Raw genomic sequence first — 21,594 nt, 5'->3', positions numbered from 1 at the left:
CGATGTAAATAAGTCTTATCCAGTGCACGCGAATATAAACTGCATCTTCTGAATGGATTGAAATGAAGCAAATATGTCAGACTGAGTGTTCCTGGTTAAAGCCAAGTTGATGGATCATTTGCTCTAATCAAATGGATGAATGCCATTTGCTGTGCAAAACCAACTTAAATGTTGTAGCAATCAGCACTGAAATACATATGACTTCTAAATGACAGGTTACCAATTCTTCTTTTCTTTCTTCCTCTTTTCACAATAGCTTTATCACTGCTTTTATTTGTAAAGCCATGAAATTGCATTTTAGTGATTGGAATTGTTAAACTTGTTTCCTTGCTAATGTTTTCCCTTCTCTGTTCGGGTATGGTTCTGTGGGTCTTGCCAAATATCCATCGGTACTGTGTCCCATTAGTCATTAGACGTTTGTCGTCTTCATGGCATTTTTTAGCGAGCACCATCGACATACTCAGCCTTATGCTGTCTGACTCTGACCTTGGCAGCCCCCGCACACACTTAAATCACAGGGATCACTACCTAGCCATCAGCAGAGTACTCTGGCTGTGGTTGTATCTGCCCTTTCTAACCCATGGTGCTGAGGGCAGTTGTTAATGACCCTTATCACTACCCTGGTTAACTCAGCAAAGACCAGCTATTGAACATAGGATATGTATGACTCAGCTATTAACTGAATCGTCTTCGTGAATCACAGAGCATTTGCAGCACAGAAATGGACTTGACTAGGTTCATGTTCCTCCGTACTTCATCTAATCTCATCAACATAACTTTCTATTCCTTTCTCCCTCATGTTCTTATCTAGCTTCCCCTTAAGTGCATCCATGCTAGTCACCTCAACTGCTCCTTGTGGTAGCGAGTTCCACATTCTAACCATTCTCTAGGTAAAGACGTTTCTCCTGCATTCCTTATTTGGATTTATTTATGACTGTTTTATATTTATAGCTGCGATTTGGGGGATTTCCCCAGAAGCAATCGTCTTTTCCTTACCATTGCAAACTCCATCACAATTCTAAGTAGGTAGAAACGCTTAAATGTAACTTTATGGCAAAGAGAATTGGCTTTCTCCTTATGATTGTGGGTAAATGTATTGACTTGTGTGTGTGATAGTGATGAGGATAAGGAGGCTTCCTGGCCTATGCTGAGTTAGCCCATCTCAGCTGACCAATAGTGGTATGGTTACTACAGTTCCCCTTACAGACTCGAATAGGGCAACAACAAAAGAACAGCCTGGGGATTTGCTCCTGATCTCTATTCAGTGGTGTGTGCTGGAAGATTTGTGTGTAGATGTTGTGTGAAAAATGTGATGTCTCATATATATGGTGATATTGGCTGACACACTCGGTCAAGGCACCCCCAGGAGGAATAAGCACTTAACTAAGGTAGTGAAGAGCAAGTGAGTACTTAAGTACCACAACAACAACGAGGGCCTTCAGACAAGGAGGAGGCCACCTTGTATTCTCCTGAGGATCTCTCCATTTCTTCCAACAATTCTTCAAGACTCTCCTCTAGTGGTCCCTGCAATTATGTTCTAACACATTGTATCTCTTTCTCTGTTGCAGGATCAATAATTTGTCGTCCTTGTGATGAGATTTGAATCATTATGGGTGTGGAGCCTTTTTTAATAAAAAGGTTGAAAAGATTTATGACGCCTTGAAGAAGAAAAATGTATACTTTTGTTTCTGAACACTAGAGGGAAAAAAAAATACTTATTACGATAACTTTCTAGATTTACCATTAATGGAGTAATAGTGAAGTTGAGGGGTGCAGATGTTGTGGATTGAACACTCGGGGACCCTAAAACCAACACCATGGTTTGGACAGGCTAAAATGCGAATGGTGGTTTGTTCTGTTTTTTTTTTAAAAAAAAAAAAAAGATTATTCCCCTACATCGGCAGCACTACAGGATAAGTTTTTAAAGTATAATAGTAGTGTGGATGTGGGGGTTCAAAGACGGTGCATTGTTGAACTGTATACATCCCAACGATAGATGGGTAGGAATACTGGTGCTGGTACTGCATATCCTGAGACTCGGTAGTGGCAATGTACAAGTCCCAGGTATCGGTCTGGAGTTCTGTACAATACAGACTGAAAGGTACTAACGACCACGGTATATATATAATATATATTATATATATATATATAAAAAATATGTCTCACTTTTGTGAAACTGTGCCTGCATCCCTATGTGAGTGGGCACTCAATACAAAACTGTGTTGGACTGGTAAATTTTTGTACTGGTCTATTAATTCTGTGTAGGGAGGGGAGGGGGAAAAGAAGAAAAAAAAGAAGTTAGCACAACAGACGCTTCTTTTAAAAGGAGTTGAAAATGAGAACTGTGAATAATAATTTAATACTTTTTTCCAAAATACATGTTTTACGTAAGGTGACTGTCGGCAAAGATGAGGATTTAAAAAATGTATTTAAAAAATAATTAAAAAAAAAAAAAAAGAACCTAGGCACATTTTGTAATTGATGAATGAAAATTGAACAGCAGCAGGGTGCACATCTGTACGTGGATGTAATGAAAGAACACTACCGTTCGCACTGTAGTCTGCCTGCCCCCCTTCCCCCCCACTCTATCCCCACCCCCCCTCCCCAAAAAAATCCTGGACTGTACGCATGCCTGAAAGGGGCCTCCAATGTGCTAAAGACGTGATGGTCATATACTTTCTCGTTCTCTCCTGCGATTAGATTGCACCTGTCTGTGTAATTGCCTGATGAGAAAAGATGATACAATTAAATAAAAGTACAGGTTTTATTTTTTAGTATGAAAAAAAAATACAAAAAAGGTTGTTGTGTTTGGTATACACCTCTCTCAAATTTGGACTCGGCAAAGTCTCCACGAGCCATGCTAATGACTTTTTTTAATTCTTATTCTTACGTGGTGTGATCTAATATGTATGATTATGTTAGCAAGTGAATGAATCCTAGTATTAATTACGTATGTGAAAAAAAATAAGTTTTGATTAAGAAAAAAAGGGATGTTATTAAGTTGAAGCTGTTTAACTTGTAGTATTTGCCTTTGTACAGTTAACAGTGTAGATAACCAGAGACTTTGGTTCTGTTTTTAATGACCTGAGGTTCGCTGGACATTCCGTTTAAATTGTACTGATTTTTTTCTATTAATGCTCGAGATGTCTAACTTTGGAAAGTGTGACTGGTTTCAAAAGAGAAAAACAGCTCTGTGCAGCATGTTAAAGAGATGTATCCCTTTTATTTTACTGACACCTGCATTTTACACTCTATAATAAAATGTCCACAACATTTCTTTGTGGAAATTTGGCCTGACGTTTTGGCTTTGCTTAATTTGCTGGTGGGTCGAGGGCTCGCTGCCCTCTGTTTAATGGCCCTGTCCTCTTCCCGCCGCTCCTGCATCGAGATCTGTCACATTTTCATTTCATTGAGGCGCCCCTTGGAAAAGGACCAAGCCATTACCAAGGTTAAAACTGCAACACCAGAGGAAAGGAAGTAATGAATCCAGACAGTGATTTAGATGTTGCTGTGCTTGGCTTTGCTAACCTTGTGGGGAGAACATTCTCCGAGGTGAGTTAATTTTGAGGTCCTGTTGAGAATTAAGGGGGGCGGGGGTCTCAAATTTAGCCCATACCATAGAAAGTTGTGAAATGCAGTTCATGAATGTCTGATAATTTGGGGCACTTGAGAAAAGTTACTTTTTAAAAATAAATTTAAAGTACCCAATTCTCTTTTTTTCCCCATTAAGGGAGCAGGCGGGTAAGTGGAGCTGAGCCAACAAGAAGATCAGCCATGATCTTATTGAATGGTGAAGCAGGCTCGAGGGGCCAGATGGCTGACTCCTGCCCCTAGTTTTTTTGTTATGTAGTTTAGTGTGGCCAGTCCACCTACCCTGCAATTCTTTGGGTTGTGGGGGTGAGACTCATGGGCAGCACGGTAGCACAGTGGTTAACACAGATCGCTTCACAGCTCCAGGGTCCCAGGTTCGATTCCCGACTTGGGACACTCTGTGCGGAGTCTGCACGTTCTCCTCGTGTCTGCGTGGGTTTCCTCCGGAGCTCCGGTTTCCTCCCACAGTCTAAATACGTGCAGCTTAGGTGGATTGGCCATGATAAATTGCCCTTGGGGGGGGGGGGGGTGTTGGGTGGGGTTGCTGGGTTACGCGAGTGGGCTTGAGTGGGGTGCTCTTTCCAAGGACTAGTGCAGACCCGCTGGTCCGAATGGCCTCCTTCAGCATTGTAAATTCTGTCGATGGCTAACTTGAGAAAAATTACCAGGGAAACTTTTTTTTGTTTATAAGCCCACTTGACATGCTGATAGCGAAGCTGGTATACATGCGTGTCCCAGCTGCACACTTACAGGCGTGGATCATTCTTTGTCTCTAAAATAACCTGGCAAGCCAAACGATAGAAATAAACCCTCAATAGCTTTGATTTCAGCACAGTAAGAATGGGCAGGGTGGAGGAACGGGCCGAGCAGTAGCGGGGAGACTGACTGTGCTGTTGGAATTCAGGAGGAACACAATCCCTTGGGTTAATATCAATTAAATAACTGCCTATCAAAGAATGTATGCAAGGTAGTACTGAGTAAGTTTGCAACAGGAGTACGGGGTGGATAGGAGACACTGGACGTTGGAGGTTCACTTATTTGACCAGCTTTTGTTTTCCCCCTACAATTTGCTGTGGTTATCAGAGTGCTAATGATGTATTTTCTTTCTTATTTGACCCATGGTGAGTAATAGAAAATTTATAGATCTGTGCTCTGTATGAGGCTCTTCAAAGGTTAATTCACCATCTGTATCTCAAATTTAAATTTTTTTAAAGTTGTATTGTCATTTTGTCCCTGTGTTTTTTTTTCTACATGCGTCTAAGGCTTGATTCCTTTGCCACGACAGCAGAGATCAGGATTTAATGAACACTGCTGTGAGCCAAAATCTTACCACCTGTGAAGCTTTATTTACTGCATAATGGAGAACTGATGCAAAAGGGCATCCACTAAAAGTTTTTCTTACCATATGCCTCAGGTTTGAGGGCATTGGGGGGGGGGAAAGAGAATCGGAGTTTATTGCTATCCCAGCTTAATCTCTTCAAACCTGCTACTCGCAAAAGAATTTCGACAGATCAATAAGAAAGACTTGCATTGAGAGTGCCTTTCGTTACCTTGACACATCCCAAAGTGCTTTACAGCACACAAAATACATTTGGAGTGTAGGCACTCTGTTGTAATATAGGAAATGGGGGCGCCATTTATAGCAGTGTGATGAAGAGTAGGTTTAATTATGTTCGTGTTCGCTAGGACACCAGTGAGAATGCCCCCGCTCTTGGAAGTAGTGCTATGGGATCTTTCGCACTCCCCAGAGAAAGCGGTTTAATGTCTCTTCTGAATGACAGTATCGCAGATAGCACAGCACCCTCGGTACTGCACTGGAGCGCCAGCTTTGATGATTACGCTCATGTCCTGGAGTGGGGCTTGAATAGGTAAAGCAACCACTTTATTTGAATTCAGAAGGTTAGGTTGTCAGTTCTCAAGATAAACTTAACTCTCCAATAAAGTGCTTAAAATTTTCCATTGTGTTTTTTTGCCAGTTGCTATGTGCAGGAGAGGAAGGGTTCAGTCACTCTGTGGAATGACTGACATTGTGTCGTTAATAACTTTCAAATAACCAGCAGTACTTAATAATCCATGTGTAATTTCTTCCTTGAAGTCTTGGCAATGAGTGTAATAATTGGACTGACTGGTGAGCCGATTATCTGGAGAGGGTCTCTTACTGGAAGGAAATCCTATTGTAACATGAAAGAGATGCTTATCTCCTTTTGATTGGATGTGTCTTGAAAGGTGGTTCGTGGATGGGTGCAGGTGGCAGGCGGCCGTACGGCCTTTCCTTTTCTCTACGCTGTCAGCCAGGGTCATCGCCTCGGTTTCTCCAACCTGTGCTTACCGGAGAATTACTTGTATCCATTCAATTGCTATTTAAGATCGGCTGTGTGTTGAGTTGATATCACGCCAGTTTGGGGATTTCTGCAGGGCTATCTTGTGGAGGGTTTCTCACAGCATTAGGACATTTTTAAAGCTCTTTGATTCCCCCTCCCCTGTTACTTTGTTTTCTCTCTTCCTCTCCTGAAGATAGGTTGTGTTGCCCTCTGAATCTCTGCTGTTTGACAGTCTTTTGCTGCCTTGCAACAATATCGATCATGCGTTGGCTTAACTAATTGCCGTTGACCATCCTGTGGCACGAGGCATTGCAGCTCGTGCCATTCATGGAGCAGAGGCCCTGGAACATTTTGTTTTCTCTTTCTATCCCATGGAATTTGACGCGTGCTAAAGGACTCTCTATTCCCATCCGTTGAGAGAAGTACCTGAGTACTCCAGTTCAGAGCAGTTGCTAAAATATTCTTTGAATGATCGGTGCTGATTGCATTGCCAGGAGTATTGAGCCTATTAGTGTGCAGAGTTGGTGCAGAATCATCCCTGGGTTGGATAATTAAGCTCACTGCAGTTACTACACTTTGAAAGAAAAACCTATTCCATTAGCTGTGAAGAGCTTGGGGAAATCCTGAGGTAGTGAAAGGTGCTATATAAATGCAAGTTCTTTCTTTCATGGTCGTATTCAGTAACTGTTGCTCTCCCTCTCTTCTGTCCCGAGTCATTCTCTAGATGCTAGCTGTCCTCTGGTACCTATGTTCAAATGTTGACACTAGGCAGTGAGCGGGAACCCTGCCTGGTTTCCCTCCTGCCTCCCAGGGCCATGGTCTGTCGGCACTGAGGAAAGTTGTAGTATCCCTAAACGAGCTAACTCAGCAGATATTGTCAATCAACCTAGTCTCTATTACAATCAAACTTTTTTAAAGTAACCCGATTGGTTGGATTCCATCATTAACCTGCGGCCGCCCATTGAATCAGGTATTCACCTCAATCCCCTTCAGTTGGGAAAAGAGCATCAGGTTTCCAACCTTTCTTTATTCCTGGATGCCCCATCGCTCTTGACTGGTGCTGTGGGATCTTTTGCAGAGACAGACAAGGCCTCAAATTTAACAATTCATTCAAAAGACTGATAATTCCAGTGAAGCTACGCCCATGTTGGCTCTCTCACCATGGCTCTATATAATAATCTTTATTAGTGTCACAAGTCGGCTTTCATTAACACTGCAATGAAGTTACTGTGACAATCCTGTGAAAATATATTTCATCCTCTTTTAAGATGCACAAAGTTTCAAGAACTTTGCAGTTTGTTTCACGCACATAAATGTGCGTTGTTGATTTCAACACTCCTGTTTGTCGCTCTTTGGGAATCAACAACTGGGGGACCTAATGCTTCTCTGGAGAACGATCAGAAGACTGCCTGCCCCCCTTAGTTAATACAGACATTGCCCCCCAATGTGAAACTGCACATGCAATTGGCCACAGAATCCTGGACTAGAGCGGGGAAGAAACAGCTAATATTCTTGCTCTGCTCACTATCGAAAAATTAGTGCGGAGACATACAATAAGGATATGGTCACGTTTGACTGCAGTGTCCTCCACAACTGACTAGCCTGTTATTTCTTCCCAGCCATAGATTAAGACATGAGAAAAGGTATTTGAATTAGGTGAAGGCCGACTAGTGCTTAAATTCATATCTCCAAAAAAAGGTTGGAAGGGGGAGAATCATAGACATGTTACAGCACAGAAGGCGACCATTCAGCCCATCTTGTCCATGCCAGCCCTAGGACACCCAGGTGCCCTTCCTAATCCCACCTTCCTGCACCCGGCCCATAGCCCTGTAACTTAGAGCACTCCAGGTGCAGATCCAGGTACGTTTAGGGTCTCTCCCTCCACCAACAACTCAGGCAGCAAATTCCAGACTCCCACTACCCTCTGCATAAAGTTTTTCCTCATGTCCCCTATGTCCCCTGGTTCTAGAATTCTCCACCAGGGGAAACAATTTTATCCTGTCCACCCTATCTCTTCCCCTCAATTTTGTACACCTCCATTATGTCACCCCCTCCGCCTCCTTTGTTCCAAGGAAAATAGCACCAACCTATCCAATCTCCTCGTTGCCACACTTTTCTAGCCCTGGAAACAGAGATCAACTGCACAGAAATCTGTCGCTGTATTGTGCTTGTCAGCATCTGCGAAGATGACTGAGCCCTTATTCCCCAATCTGAGAACAAGGAAATGTGCATTGGATGGGAATAAAAGAGACTAAATGTTAATGGATTTATTTTCCGATGAGTCTGCCGGGAGATTGTCTTCAAATGTATTGTTCTGTGTTGGGTTGGCTGGTGAGGTTGGGTGAAACTATTGACTTTCGTTTTAGGGATCTGGGTTTGAATTAAGCTCAGACTGTTAATTGGCAAGTAAAAAAATTCTAGTGTCTGCCAATTCTAGTGTCTTTAGCCAAAAGTAAAATTAATTGATGACCGTCTTGACAATGCAATATTTTTACTGTGAATTGTGTGGCAGAAACCTTGTTTGTGAGTGTGGTAGGTGAGTCACTTGTGACATGGACCTTGTTCTTGATTGAATTGGGAATGACATGGAAAATAGGAGCAGGAGGAGGACATTCGGCCCTTCGAGCCTGCTCCGCCATTCATTATGGTGATGGCTGATCATCCAATTCAATCGCCTGATTCCACCTCTTTTCCCCCCCACCCCATATCCTTTGATCCCCTTAGCCCCGAGTGCTATATCACTTGAAAACATGCAATGTTTTGGCCTCAGCTGCTTTCTGTGGTAGCGAATTCCACAGGCCGATCACTCTTTGGTTGAAGAAATTTCCCCTCATCTCTGTCCTAAATGGTCGACCCGTATCCTCAGACTGTGACCCACCTTCAGGAACATCCCTCTTGCATCCACCCTGTCAAGTCCTGTTAGAATTTTATAGGTTTATATGAAATCCCCCCCCCCCCCCCCCCTCATTCTTCTGAACTCCAGTGAATACAATCATAACCGACTCAAACTCCTCATAAATCAGTCCTGCCATCCCAGGAATCAGTCTGGTAAACCTCTGCACATACTTTGTATTAGATGATGCACACCTGGACTTTCAAAATTTATTTGATAAAGTCCCTGACAACAGACTTATTTGGAAAGTAAAGGAACATGATATTAAAGAGAAGGTGGTAAGTTGAGTATATCATTAGTTAAGAGATGGGAGTCGGTTAGTCATGGTGAATAGATGTTTTCCTGACTGCAGAACTTGCCATAGGCAGCTCCAGGAGTTGGCATCCGGGCTGTTAATTTTCTTTTCATATATAAATGACCTGGATTTGGGCATAGACAGTACGATATACAAATGATACAGACTGCTGAAATGAGCAGGTGCAATTTAATATACATAAGTTTGAAGTGGGGAGGCAGTATAATCTAAATGGTATGGTTTTGGTGGTGAGGGGGTGGGATGCATATTTGCAAATCATTGAATCCCCTCAAACCCAGTGTTGACCTTAATGGACACTGAAAAATCAACCACTGTTGATTAATCTTCTATTTTCTTTGCTCCTGAAGGAGCTCATTCTGGCTGGGGTGTAATTCCATAGGCAGCAACCAGTATTCCACCCATGTAACCATTCTCCATATATCAACTCAGATCATGTATGTTCCCAACATCACAAGTTAACCATGATCCTGCCCTGAACAAATGCCCGCCTTAATAGGAATGACTTGGCATATTGACCTGGCCAATTTAAATCCTCCCCACCCCAGCTATTTGCTCCAGTGCATGGAACTGCAGACCAGAGATGCACCCTTGCTGTGAGCTACACAACCCTATACAAGATTGTCTTTGCCATCAGGCCACCTGAAGACATAAGTGGTTCTTGCTGCTTTTAGACAACAGCCTACTGTGGTGTGTGCACAAATCTTTCACTCTGAGGCTTTAAGTTAATGTAAGATTGAAACATTTGTCCCTGACATGTCTCCTGTTGATATAGATGGGAAATGTTTCCAAGAGTTTGTTTACATGACTGCTTGTGTTTGTGTGTGTACCATGTAAACTCGGAATAACTTTGGCCCTGTCCACGGTCAGTTTTGACCATATTTGCTCCAGCTTTTCCTAACCTAAGCCAATTGGACCCACTCCATCAGCTGGCCCGAGTTAACACGAGTGTGCACAGCATTAAATTACTCTGTTAGCACCAATTCAAACTAAATAGGTAAACTCACTTAGAACAGAAGAGATGAAATGCCATCCTGGCACACTTGGGTCCACTTGGCCCAGTTTATAGTACTTGTACGTTGACTGCAGTGCATAAGATAGAGTTTCATTACAAAGTGCAAACTGACCTTTAACTATCTCCACAGAAGGACCTGCTCTTCCAGTGCAGGCTTATAAAGGGAAAGTAGCTATGCAGCTGACCGTTATCACTGATCACTGATAACTACATAACATCCTCTCCCTGTGGCTCTTCTGGGGTTTAACTGCGGCGGTAAACAACAGCATATCTCGGGCATACTAGGTTGCACCATGCTTTCCACTATCTGATACAAGTTTAGATGGGAAATGTTTAGTTAGATGCATATAAATGCAGGTCTCCCCATTCTAAATGGAATTGCTTTCAGTTAGAATAAAGTAGTGGTACAAATTTCAATGAAGGCAAGCTGTTGAAGATCTCTACAGAGTCAATACTGTCATACACAAAATAGCAATCTCATCATCATTATAACAGAGCACTGTTTGTTAATAGACAGCAGAGATATGTAATGTGAACAGCATGATAACTGTACAGCAGTATTGTATCATTTGTACAGAAGCATTATAATGTATTATACAGCAACTTGTGTGCCGTTAGTTGCCCCAACAGCTTCAGGGATATCTACAATTCAATCAGAAAGACTTGCATTTATATAGAGCTTTTCATAAAAAGCTTTGTAGCCAAGAGTAATCACTCCTGTTCTTTTTTTAAAATACGTTTAGAGTACCCAATTCATTTTTTCCAATTAAGGTGCAATTTGGTGTGGCCAATCTACCTACCCTACACATCTTTGGATTGTGGGGGGCAAAACCCACACAGACACGGGGAGAATGTGCAAACTCCACAGACAGTGATCCAGAGCCGGGATTGAACCTGGGACCTCGGTGCAGTGAGGCAGGAGTGCTGCCCAATCACTCCTGTTCTGTAGGACTAGTGGCAGTGACCAGATAATGTTTCTTTGTTCTATTGTTTGAGGGCGGACTATTGGTCAGGATACTGGGGGTAACTCCCCGAGCTCCGTTTCGACATCCCGCCATTGACTTTTTCCCCCCTACTTGAGAGATTTTACATCTCATCTGAAAATCGAGTACCTCCAACAGTGCAACATTTCCTGAGTACTGTATGGGAGTGTCAGCCTGGATTATGTGCTCAAGTCCCTAGAGTGGCCATCAACCTATGGCCTTCTGACTCCAGAGGTGAGAGTGTTACCACTCAGCCAAGGCTGACACCAATAATTCTCTAACAATCAATAGCTGCTCAGCCCTTTGCCTTGTCAGATGTCAAATGAGATGAACTGATGTGCCCTTTAGAAATGGCCCAGTGCGAAAAATCCTGTATATTGACCAACTTAGCAAACATCACCAGTTGACCCACTGACCAAAAAAAAAAAACCTGAAAGTTCAGCTGTTACTTTCTCCTGCACGCGAAGGGCTCCATGCTCTTAAAATGAGCATTCTGCAGGAGGGCGACGGGCTCCTGCAAGACTCCGACGGGACTAGAATGAGATGCTGAAAAGTAAGCACTTTGGCTGGGGGGCAGCATGGTGGCGCTAAGGTCCCAAGTTCGATCCCGGCTCTGGGTCACTGTCCGTGTGGAGCTTGCACATTCTCAATGTGTTTGTGTAGGTTTCACCCCCACAACCCAAAGATGTGCAGGGTAGGTGGATTGGCCACGCTAAATTGGAAAAAATGAATTCGGTACTCTTAAAAAATAAAAATTAAAAAATGTTTTAACTCAGCACTTTGGTCTGTTGATTCTTCGTTATCCCTTCAACAAATAGGGCATGTGAATAGGGCATGTAAGAATGCCCACTGAAAATTCCATTCTGAAGTCTTGGACCACGTCCCCGTAGTCAGTGGAAATGGTCTTTCCAACATGCTGTCTTATTAAGCCTGATGCTCCCATGGTGAGCAAAAGTTCCAGAAACAGCAAGGCAAGCAGAGATTGTAGCAACAATATCTCTTTTGGCATCTGGTTGGGACACAAACACCTGTGGGCATTATTATGTGGGTGGAGTAAGACAAACCCAATGACATTTGACATCATCCTGTCTTAAAGCCAAGGATCTGCCCCAAATTCTGACCATCAATCGATAAAACCATCTAATTTCTTTGATTTAAAATAAATTTAGAGTACCCAATTCATTTTTTTTCAATTAAGGGGCAATTTAGCATGATCAATCCACCTACCCTGCACATCTTTGGGTTGTGGGGGTGAAACCCATGCAAACACGGGGAGAATGTGCAAACTCCACACACACCGTGACCCAGAGCCAGGATCGAAACTGGGACCTCGGTGCCGTGAGGCAGCAATGCTAACCACTCTGCCACCGTGCTGGTCAAACCATCTCATTTCTGCTCTTGATCCAACTAATTGGATTTTTGGTCCCAGTAAGCCAGGTCCAGGTATAGTATTTAAATGGAATTAGTTTAAGAGGCAAGGAACCAAAAGTGAACAGATATGTTTCACGATTTTAAATCTAATGTGTTGAACTTCGAGCATTAGTTACAGTTAAATAATAAACAGGGATTTTAAATTGGAACAGGAAAATCAGAAACACAAGGCCATTACTCGTGAATTATTCAAGGCTCGAATGGTGTCCTTCTGCACTATATGTTCTATTCTATCAGCAATAAAGTAATTCCCAGGTAACGAGAATCATGCAGATTTAACCCTTTCTATTTTATAGAACTTTTGGAGCCTACATTTACAATTGAAACTGACACATTGGCTGTGCAATCTGTCACTAGCCCAGCACTAGTGGTCTATTACAGGAAAGATGCAAGTGCAACCTGGCCAGGTTACCCAACAGATTGTCATTCTATACTCTTAAATTGAACAAATGATCAATAAATAAACAAATTAAAGGGGATGAGTGGCAGCCCCTGGCGGGCACTAACTAAAATAAGATGCCAAAAGGAAACAACTAATTAAATCAAAGTGTAATTCTGAGGGGGTGATAATGCACCCTAGCCCCTGCGGTGCCCACCAGTCATGGAAGGGATGCCATTCGCGATGTGGGTATGGAAATCTATGATGGAAATAAGTGGATTGGAGGCAAATATATGTTCTTTTTAATAAATTTAGAGTACCCAATTCATTTTTTCCAATTAAGGGGCAATTTACCGTGGCCATCCACCTAACCTGCACATCTTTGAGTTGTGGGGCTGAAATGCACGCAGACATGGGGAGAATGTGCAAACTCCAAACGGACAGTGACCCAGAGCCGGGATCGAACCTGGACCTCAGCACCCTGAGGAAGCAGTGCTAACCACCGCGACCGTGCTGCCCCTGTGAAATGTAATGTGTATACAATCTTATATATTGCAAAATTATAATCTGTAGAGCATTATCATGTATAATAATTTCCTCCTTCCCCGCTGTTACCAGACTCCTAAAGGACCCTCTTATGGACTGACCTGATTATTACTACTCTCCTGTGTGCTTCACCCGATGCCAGTGTCAATGTATTTACATTGTGTACCTTGCTGACGTATTATGTATTTTCTTTTATTTCCTTTTCTTTTCATGTACTTAATGATCTGTTGAGCTGCTCGCAGAAAAATACTTTTCACTGTACCTCGGTACACGTGACAAACAAATCCAATCCAATCCTTCTATAACCTATGCAATATTATATAAATAGTGGTTCCTCCCATAGGATTGTTCATGGTGAATTCAAAACTCTGCTGCCTAACTTACACTAAATCCACCCCTTCCCCCGTGTCACCGAACTATTTTGACTCCCAATTAAGCAGTGCCTTCATTTTGAAACACTTCCCCCCCCCCCCCCCCCCCCCAATCCCTCCACGGCCCCGCCTCTCCCTGTCTCTGTAATCTTCTCCAGCCCCAAAACACTCCTCGAGCTGAGTGTTAACGCCAATTCTATCCTTTGGAGCATTCCCAATCTTAATCGCTTCACCATTAGTGATCATGATATAAAGTTAGAGTACCCAATCAATTTTTCCCCAATTAAGGGTCAATTTAGCGTGGCCAATCCACCTGCCCTGCACATCTTTGGGGTGTGTGTGGGTGGGGGGGATCTACTACTTTAAACACTCTTGATAAATGTCTCTTTGTAGACAGCTGTCAAATGTTGTTCCAAAACAGTCCTCTAAAGCACCTGGGGACATTTTATTACATTGTAGGCACTATATAAATGCAAGTTGTTGTCATTGAGTTAGGTAGAGTGTTTTATAAGAAGGGGTATTTCATACAAAATCAATTGTTGGAACCATTAATTCACAGAGACGGATTCGGCCAAATTGTGTATTCTGTTCGTGACTATTTTGTGATTGATTTCTGCGACCCTACATTATTTGATGAAAACTATAAATGAGTAACTTCGATTATATCAGATATTGATTTATCTATAGGCTTAACCTCCGGCCGTGTTCAAATACATAGCAAGGTTCTGGACACATGGTAGGAGATACCTGCCAGTGACACTGAGTCTAGCCGGGTTGTTGTAGCAATGGGTCAGCTTTGGGGGTTTGATTGTACAAGGATTGGATTTGGCAGCACTGGAGGTGGGGACCCAGGTGTGGCAACACTTATTCGTAATTCAAGGGAGACTGAATTAAGTATTGCTTCCTAAACAATACTGTGTATTTTGAAGCTAAATAGGTGCCACGATATTAAACTAACTATAAAAATTTAACTGGATCATTTCGTCAAGAAATAAAGATATGAATGCTTGCAAGAAGATCATTTTAATTTCAACCAGAAAAATTCTGTTTTACTTTTTGGAACATTGGGAGGAGTTCGAGTATCTCTCAATGGCCATTATCGCTGTCCATTCACAGAATCCCTCCCACACTACAGTATTTTCACCTCCCCAAGCTTGCCTTGTATAATTCCCTACCCAAAAGTCACAATTTTTTAATACGAAACTAATGAAATGACCGGAAACAACGTCCAAACCAATAACAATAATTAATGTTTCACCTCCTGTGTGTGTCCAAATAACTCTTTCCCCGGCAGGGAATTCCTCGGCATTGTAAATGTAGAGTGGGCTTGCTGATTGCCTCTCCCCTAAGTTTGATTTGCCTTCTGAAGTGATGTCGTTCATTGCTTTCCTCTGGTTTATATTCAAACCATTTTCCACCCCCGCACAAAGCCAGATAAATTATTATGCCAGATCTCGCCTGATTTTTTTTTTCTCCTAAAGTGACGGGGTTGTTCTGAACTTAATAAACTGGAATAAAAACGAATAAAATCGTTAGTTCATCCGGTTTGGAGAAGTTGTATTTTTTTGTGCCCCTCTCTCCTACAACTTCCCGCCATGAAGACTCAATATTTACTTTTCTGTGTCAAATATTTGAAATTCATTTTTTAAAACTTTTTCTTTGTCAAATAATTCGGGAAAGTGATCACAGGCCGTGGATGTGGGTCCAGCTCCGAGCCGAGGAGGAGGCGTTCACTCAGCCGGGTTTGACAGAATGCCCAGTCACTGCACTCATTCCAGAATCTGCTACTTTTCCTGGATTGTCCCGGGGAAAGGTGTCAATGACTCAGGGTCTGAGAGGGAGGGGAGGGGGAGTATAAAGACCATGTAAAGGCTGGATAAATGTAATAAAGTTGTTGTGAAATACTTCATTGTTGATTGTTTTGCTTTCTGAACCCATATTTTGACATTTGGGAAACTGAGAGGGAGGGGGAGGGGTGACAAAGGAAATTGATTGGGTTGCAATGCGGGCTCAGGGAGCACAGTGCGATGGGAGCAATGTGGGGGCGGACAGCGAACTGGACACTTCATCTCCCTCTGTCTAAAAATCCCAGAGCTTTGCGCATTGTGACCCCTTCCCCCGCGGAGATAGTGTTCCCATTGTCTAAGCCCTGTGCTGAACACACAGCTCCATCAATGCAGTCCCTTCGCAGATACATGCCCAGGAGCCTCACGCACATTTCAACCGCCACCAAGTGATGTTTGTCTCCTGTGTCAGAATGATGCGTCCGGCACTGAGGCGAGAGGCCAGTTAAATCAGCGGAAGAATGCGAGGCAGCATCTCCGGAGAGCCTGACTCCTTCAACTCTCCTCAACCAGGTGCCGTCCGCGATTAAAGTCACGTCCAAAAGGCAGACTCCAATCCACCCGCCCCATCGCCAACCAACCCAGTCAAATCCCCGCATCGCCAACCCGGCACAATGGTTAGCACAGTTGCTTCACAGCTCCAAGATCCCAGGTTCGATTCCTGGCTTGGGTGACCTTCTCCCCGTGTGTGCGTGGGTTTCCTCCGGGTGCTCCGGTTTCCTCGCACAGTTCAAAGATGTGCAGGTTAGGTGGATTGGCCATGATAAATTGCCCCTTAGTGTCCAAAAAGGTTAGCTGGAGTTACTGGGTTACAGGAATAGTTTGGAAGTGTGGGCTTGAGTGGGGTGCTCTTTCCAAGGGCCGATACAGACTTGATAGGCCTAATGTCCTCCTTCTTAACTGTAAATTCTATCATCTATGAACCCCCCCCACCTTAAACCCAGCCAAATCCCCTATCTCCAACCCAACCCCCAATCTCCACCCCCCATCTCCAACCCAACCCCAATCTCCAACCCTCAAGCTGCAACCCAGTCACGCCCCCATCTCCAACCCAGCCAACCCCCCATCTCCAACCCAACCCCCAATCTCCAACCCACAAACTCCAACCCAGTCACGCCCCCTTCTCCAACCCAGCCAAATCCCCATCACCAACACAGCCACGCCCCGTCTCCAACCCAGCCAACCCCAAACTCCAACCCAGTCACGCCCCCTTCTCCAACCCAGCCAAATCCCCATCACCAACACAGCCACGCCCCGTCTCCAACCCAGCCAACCCCAAACTCCAACCCAGTCACGCCCCCCCATCACCAACCCAGCCAAACCCCCCATCACCAACCCAGCCCCCCATCTCCAACCCAGCCAAACACCCCATCACCAAACCAGCCACCCCCCATCTCCAACCCAGCCACCCCCCCATTTCCAACCCAACCCCCCATCACCAACCCAGCCAAATCCCCCCATCTTTAACCGAGCCACCCCTCCATCTCCAAACCAGCCCCCCATCTCCAACAGAGCCAAACCCCCTATCACCAACCCAGCCCCCCATCTCCAACCCTGCCCCCACATCACCAACCCAGCCCCCCCATCACCAACCCAGCCAACCCCCAAACTCCAACCAAGCCAGCCCCCATCTCCAACCCAGCCCCCCATCTCCAACCCAACCAACCCCATCTCCAAACCATTCCCCCATCTCCAACCCAGCCCCCCATCTCTAACCCAACCAACCCCCATCTCCAACCCAGCCCCCCCATCTCCAACCCATTCCCCCCATCTCCAACCCAGCCCCCCACCTCCAACCCAACCAACCCCATCTCCAACCCAGCCCCCCATCTCCAACACAACCAACCCCCAACTCCAACCCAGCCCCCCCATCTCCGACCCATTCCCCCATCTCCAACCCAGCCCCCCATCTCCAACCCATTCCCCCCATCTCCAACCCAGCCCCCCATCTCTAACCCAACCAACCCCCATCTCCAACCCATTCCGCCCATCTCCAACCTAGCCCCCATCTCCAACCCAGCCAACCCCCATCTCCAACCCAGCCCCCCCATCTTCAACCCAACCAATCCCCAAACTCCAACCCAGCCAAACCCCCCATCTCCAATCCAGCCGCCATCCCCAACCCAGCCACGCCCCGAACTCCAACTCAGCTAACCCCCCCCATCTCCAATCCAGACCCCCATCTTCAACCCAGCCACCCCATCTTCAACCCAACCAACCCCCATCTCCAACCCAGCCACCCCCTATCTCCAACCCAGCCAACCCCCATCTCCAACCCATTACCCCCATCTCCAACCCAGCCCCCCCATCTCTAACCCAGCCACCCTCCATCTCCAACCCAGCCACCCCCGACCCCCAACCCAGCCACCCCCCATCTCCAACCCAGCCACACCCTCATCTCCAACCCCCCCCCCCCCCCATCTCCAACCCCCTCCCACCATCTCCAGCCCAGTAAGTGCGTGTGTGAGGTGTTCAGCCTTCCGCACTGCCCCATCTCCAACACATTACCGGAGATCCCCCTCCCCCGGCTCAAGTTGGAAATGGGGACGTGGGGAAAACAGCCCCTCCCAGGGCCAAAGGCCACTCTGTATCCACTTGGACAAGTTAAACGCCATCAATTAACAGGGACACATTAGACAGGCTGTGGACAACACTGTAAGATCCCTTCCTCTAAATCATAGAGGATTGTTAAAGTCATTTAGCAAACACGCAACTACAATCAAACTGAAGCGAATACATTTCAGCTATTAGAAAAAACCTTCGGGTGGAAAATATCCAATCTGCGGCAGTATAAATGACAATGAATACAACCTGAATTCTGGTCTCTTTTCTTGTCTAACTACCTTTTCTGGTCAGTGAGGTTCACCTGCGATGTTTGAAGAGCTGGAAAAACTGGTCCCCGGGCGATAGGCTGCTCTGGATTTTGAATAGGAACATTTCCAAACTCTCCTCTGGGATCTGAGTGCAGAGGGCGGGAGGGGTTGTTTTCGGGGGTGGTTACACCTGGCGAGACCCCCCCCCCCCTACCCCCTCCCCTCTCACACACACACACATCCAAACTCTAATCGCCCGATTCCGGCCAATTCTCACCAGCGAGCCCTCATCCCAGTCTCTGGAAAAGCATCGAGTATCAGTTACCCCACTGGCTATCGGTTAACCCCACTGGCTATCGGTTAACCCCACTGGCTATCGGTTAATCCCACTGGCTATCGGTTAACCCCACTGGCTAGATGACAGGGCTGTTTGTGGGCTGTTTCTGTCTGGATGTTGATGGGGCAGCTTTCCGGAGCCCCGCTTGGTAAAGCAACCCCCCCTAACCCCCCCCCCCCCCTCCCCACGAGGGTGCGGTTTATATTTCTGTGAAAATTCACTGGGCCATCCTGCACTTTCACTCAGTATAAACGAGTCCACAAGTTTCTCTTGAAGGCTGCATTACCCTGGGAGCAGGTGAACACGGGCTCAGTAGAAACGGCTGCATTGCCCACACACACGGTGAGAAATAGGCTTTGGTGCTGGGCTCCATTAGAAAGCTGCTGAGGGTTTTACAAACTTAAAGGCGGCTAGTATGGCCCCTTACTTAGATATATGTTCTGTAATCAAATATATATCTAACTGTCTGTCTATCTGTCCATTTATATCTATCTATCTATGTATGTATCTATCTATCTATCTCTGTCTCTAGCTGTTTATCTATCTATATATCTCTCGCTGGTGTTTATCTATCTTTCTATCTGTGTCTATCTCCATCTGGCTGTCTATATATTTCTTTTATCTATTTATGCCTGTCCGTCTATCTATCTGTCAATATCTATCTATCTCTGTCTGTATCTGTCTTTCTTTCTATCTGTGTCTATCTCCGTCTATCTATATATCTATCTGTCCATCTCCGTCTATCTATATATCTATCTCCGTCTATCTATATATCTATCTGTCTATCTCCGTCTATCTATATATCTATCTGTCTATCTGTGTCTATCTATATGTCTATCTATCTATCTGTGTCTATCTCCGTCAGTCTATCTATATTTGTGTCTTATCTGTATGTCTGCCCGTCTATCTATTCATCTCTGTCTCTGTCTCTCTGTAGCTGCCTACCTCTGCCTCTCTGTATCTATGTTTCTGTCTTTCTATCTATGGGGGGGGCGGGGTAGCCTGTCTATCTGTCTGCCTCCCCCTCCACCTGTCTATTTTATCTCTCCAGAAATCAGTTTTCCCTTCTCTGTTTTTCTTTCTCTTCGAATCTTTTCCCCCGTCTCTCTCTCTCCTCGTGTTTCGCCCTCTTCCTCCGTCTCACCTTCGCTACCTCTGTTCGCTTGCGAATCTCTCTACCTCCCTCTATCTGCCCTTCTCTGTCCCTGTGTCTTTCCCCACCTCTCTCTCTCTCTGTGCCTGTTCCTGATTATAATGCTACCGCCGCGGCCACTGACATCCAGCCAGTCCCCAATGCAATCAACCCCTTGATATATATAAATGTAGATCTTTAATAATAACCTCTCATTATTGAACGGTGCGTGTAGCTAAAACAAGAGGAGCAGTTGGGGATATTCCCACAGCCCCTTCCACCTCCAACTGCTGTGAGTGGCTGTCAGCAAGCTGCTGCCATTCTTTTTCTCCTCTATAAAAGAAAAAGTATTTTCACGTGTTGGGCTTCATCTGTCTTTTTAACAAGAGGCGAAATAAAACCTGAGCTAGGAAAGCTCCTGGGTCCGGCTCTCTCGCCTCCCAGTCTGTGCCAAAGGGGCACTCTTTACGCATCTCAGTCACCTGCTTTCCAAAAACTCCTCATTGTCTTCCCAGCTCCCTCCCCCCGCCCCCTCCCTTTGCCTTTTACTGCAGCCTGTGGCACAGAAACCCCCGCAAAATGAGCTTCAAATTGGATACATATTGAGGGTCCCTTTTGTCTGGCGCGGGTCGCACAGGGCTAATTAAATTTGATCCTGACAAATTAGACACATCGCCACCCATTTAATCCCAAATCCGCTTTCATCCCGCACTCGCATTCAGGGAACTGTGTACAAATTCTGCAAATATACGCACTCAGCGAGTTGAGTCTATTGAGGAACATTTTGCAGAGGGGCTATTGTCTATCCAGTCTATCCTGGAGCCATTTTCCATTAGAAAGGCGGAGAGCTCTCGCTTTGAGCTTGTCGAAAGCAATCCCCTTCCACACTCCAACACATTTACGCGCTTCCAACTTTTAAAAAATTTAAATGTGAGGGTCTCCCCCCCCCCCCCGCCCTCCCTTTAAGGATCTTTACTTTAAAACTTTTTTTAAAAAAATGAGCCATTCACGCGAGTTGGGAATTGGCCTGAATTTTAAATGTTCAAATAATCCTTGTGAGTTCGAGACAGAGAGAGAGAGAGGGGGATAAATTGAAGGGAGTGAAATTTTAACACACTTAGGAAAATCTTTGCGAAAACGCAAATGAAATAAAAATTGAAGGTGTGTGTGTGTGTGGGGGGGGGGGGATTTAAATAAATGATAACAATATTTAGAAATCCCTGTGCTGGGCGGGAACACTTGGGATTCGGTACGTTTTTTTAAACTAAAAGGGTCATTTGAATTTTGATTGGAAAAGCGCATTGCTCAGAGATCTGAATCTTTCACAATCAAATTACAATTAGATTTGAACTCACTAAGTCAGCAAATAAAACGTGAGCTCTCACTCTCAGCAATTGAGAGAAGGGGTTGGGGAATGAAGGGAGTTTAGAGAGATTGGGGAGGATTTGAGTCCAGGGTTAGAAGCACAGTGTCCACCTACCCAGTCAACATGCTGTGTGCAACACCCTGTATTCCTGTTCCACACTTAAATACAACATCCAACTCCTCAAATACTGCTTTCAATTTTAAATCCATTTTTCAATATCCAAATCTGCCTCTTATCCGTCGATTTTCTGCAAGGAAAT

General features: G+C 44.8%; 1 protein-coding gene across 5 annotated transcripts in view; it reads left to right on the top strand.

Annotated features, from left to right (window-relative positions):
• fubp3 (far upstream element (FUSE) binding protein 3) overlaps positions 1-3,297 on the top strand; it is a 109,279-nt gene extending 105,982 nt beyond the window's left edge. For all 5 annotated transcript variants that reach the window (XM_072488671.1, XM_072488675.1, XM_072488673.1 and 2 more), the window contains one exon: positions 1,569-3,297. In XM_072488671.1, coding sequence (XP_072344772.1) covers positions 1,569-1,577 — 9 coding nt within the window. In that variant the 3' untranslated portion in view covers positions 1,578-3,297. The remainder of the gene's footprint in view (positions 1-1,568) is intronic.
• The last annotated feature ends 18,297 nt before the right edge of the window (positions 3,298-21,594 follow it).

This window comes from Scyliorhinus torazame, chromosome 22 (assembly GCF_047496885.1).
Source record: "Scyliorhinus torazame isolate Kashiwa2021f chromosome 22, sScyTor2.1, whole genome shotgun sequence".
Lineage (NCBI taxonomy): Eukaryota > Metazoa > Chordata > Chondrichthyes > Carcharhiniformes > Scyliorhinidae > Scyliorhinus > Scyliorhinus torazame.
The sequence above is the reverse complement of the archived record's forward strand: the minus strand, read 5'-3'. Positions and strand labels throughout refer to the sequence as shown.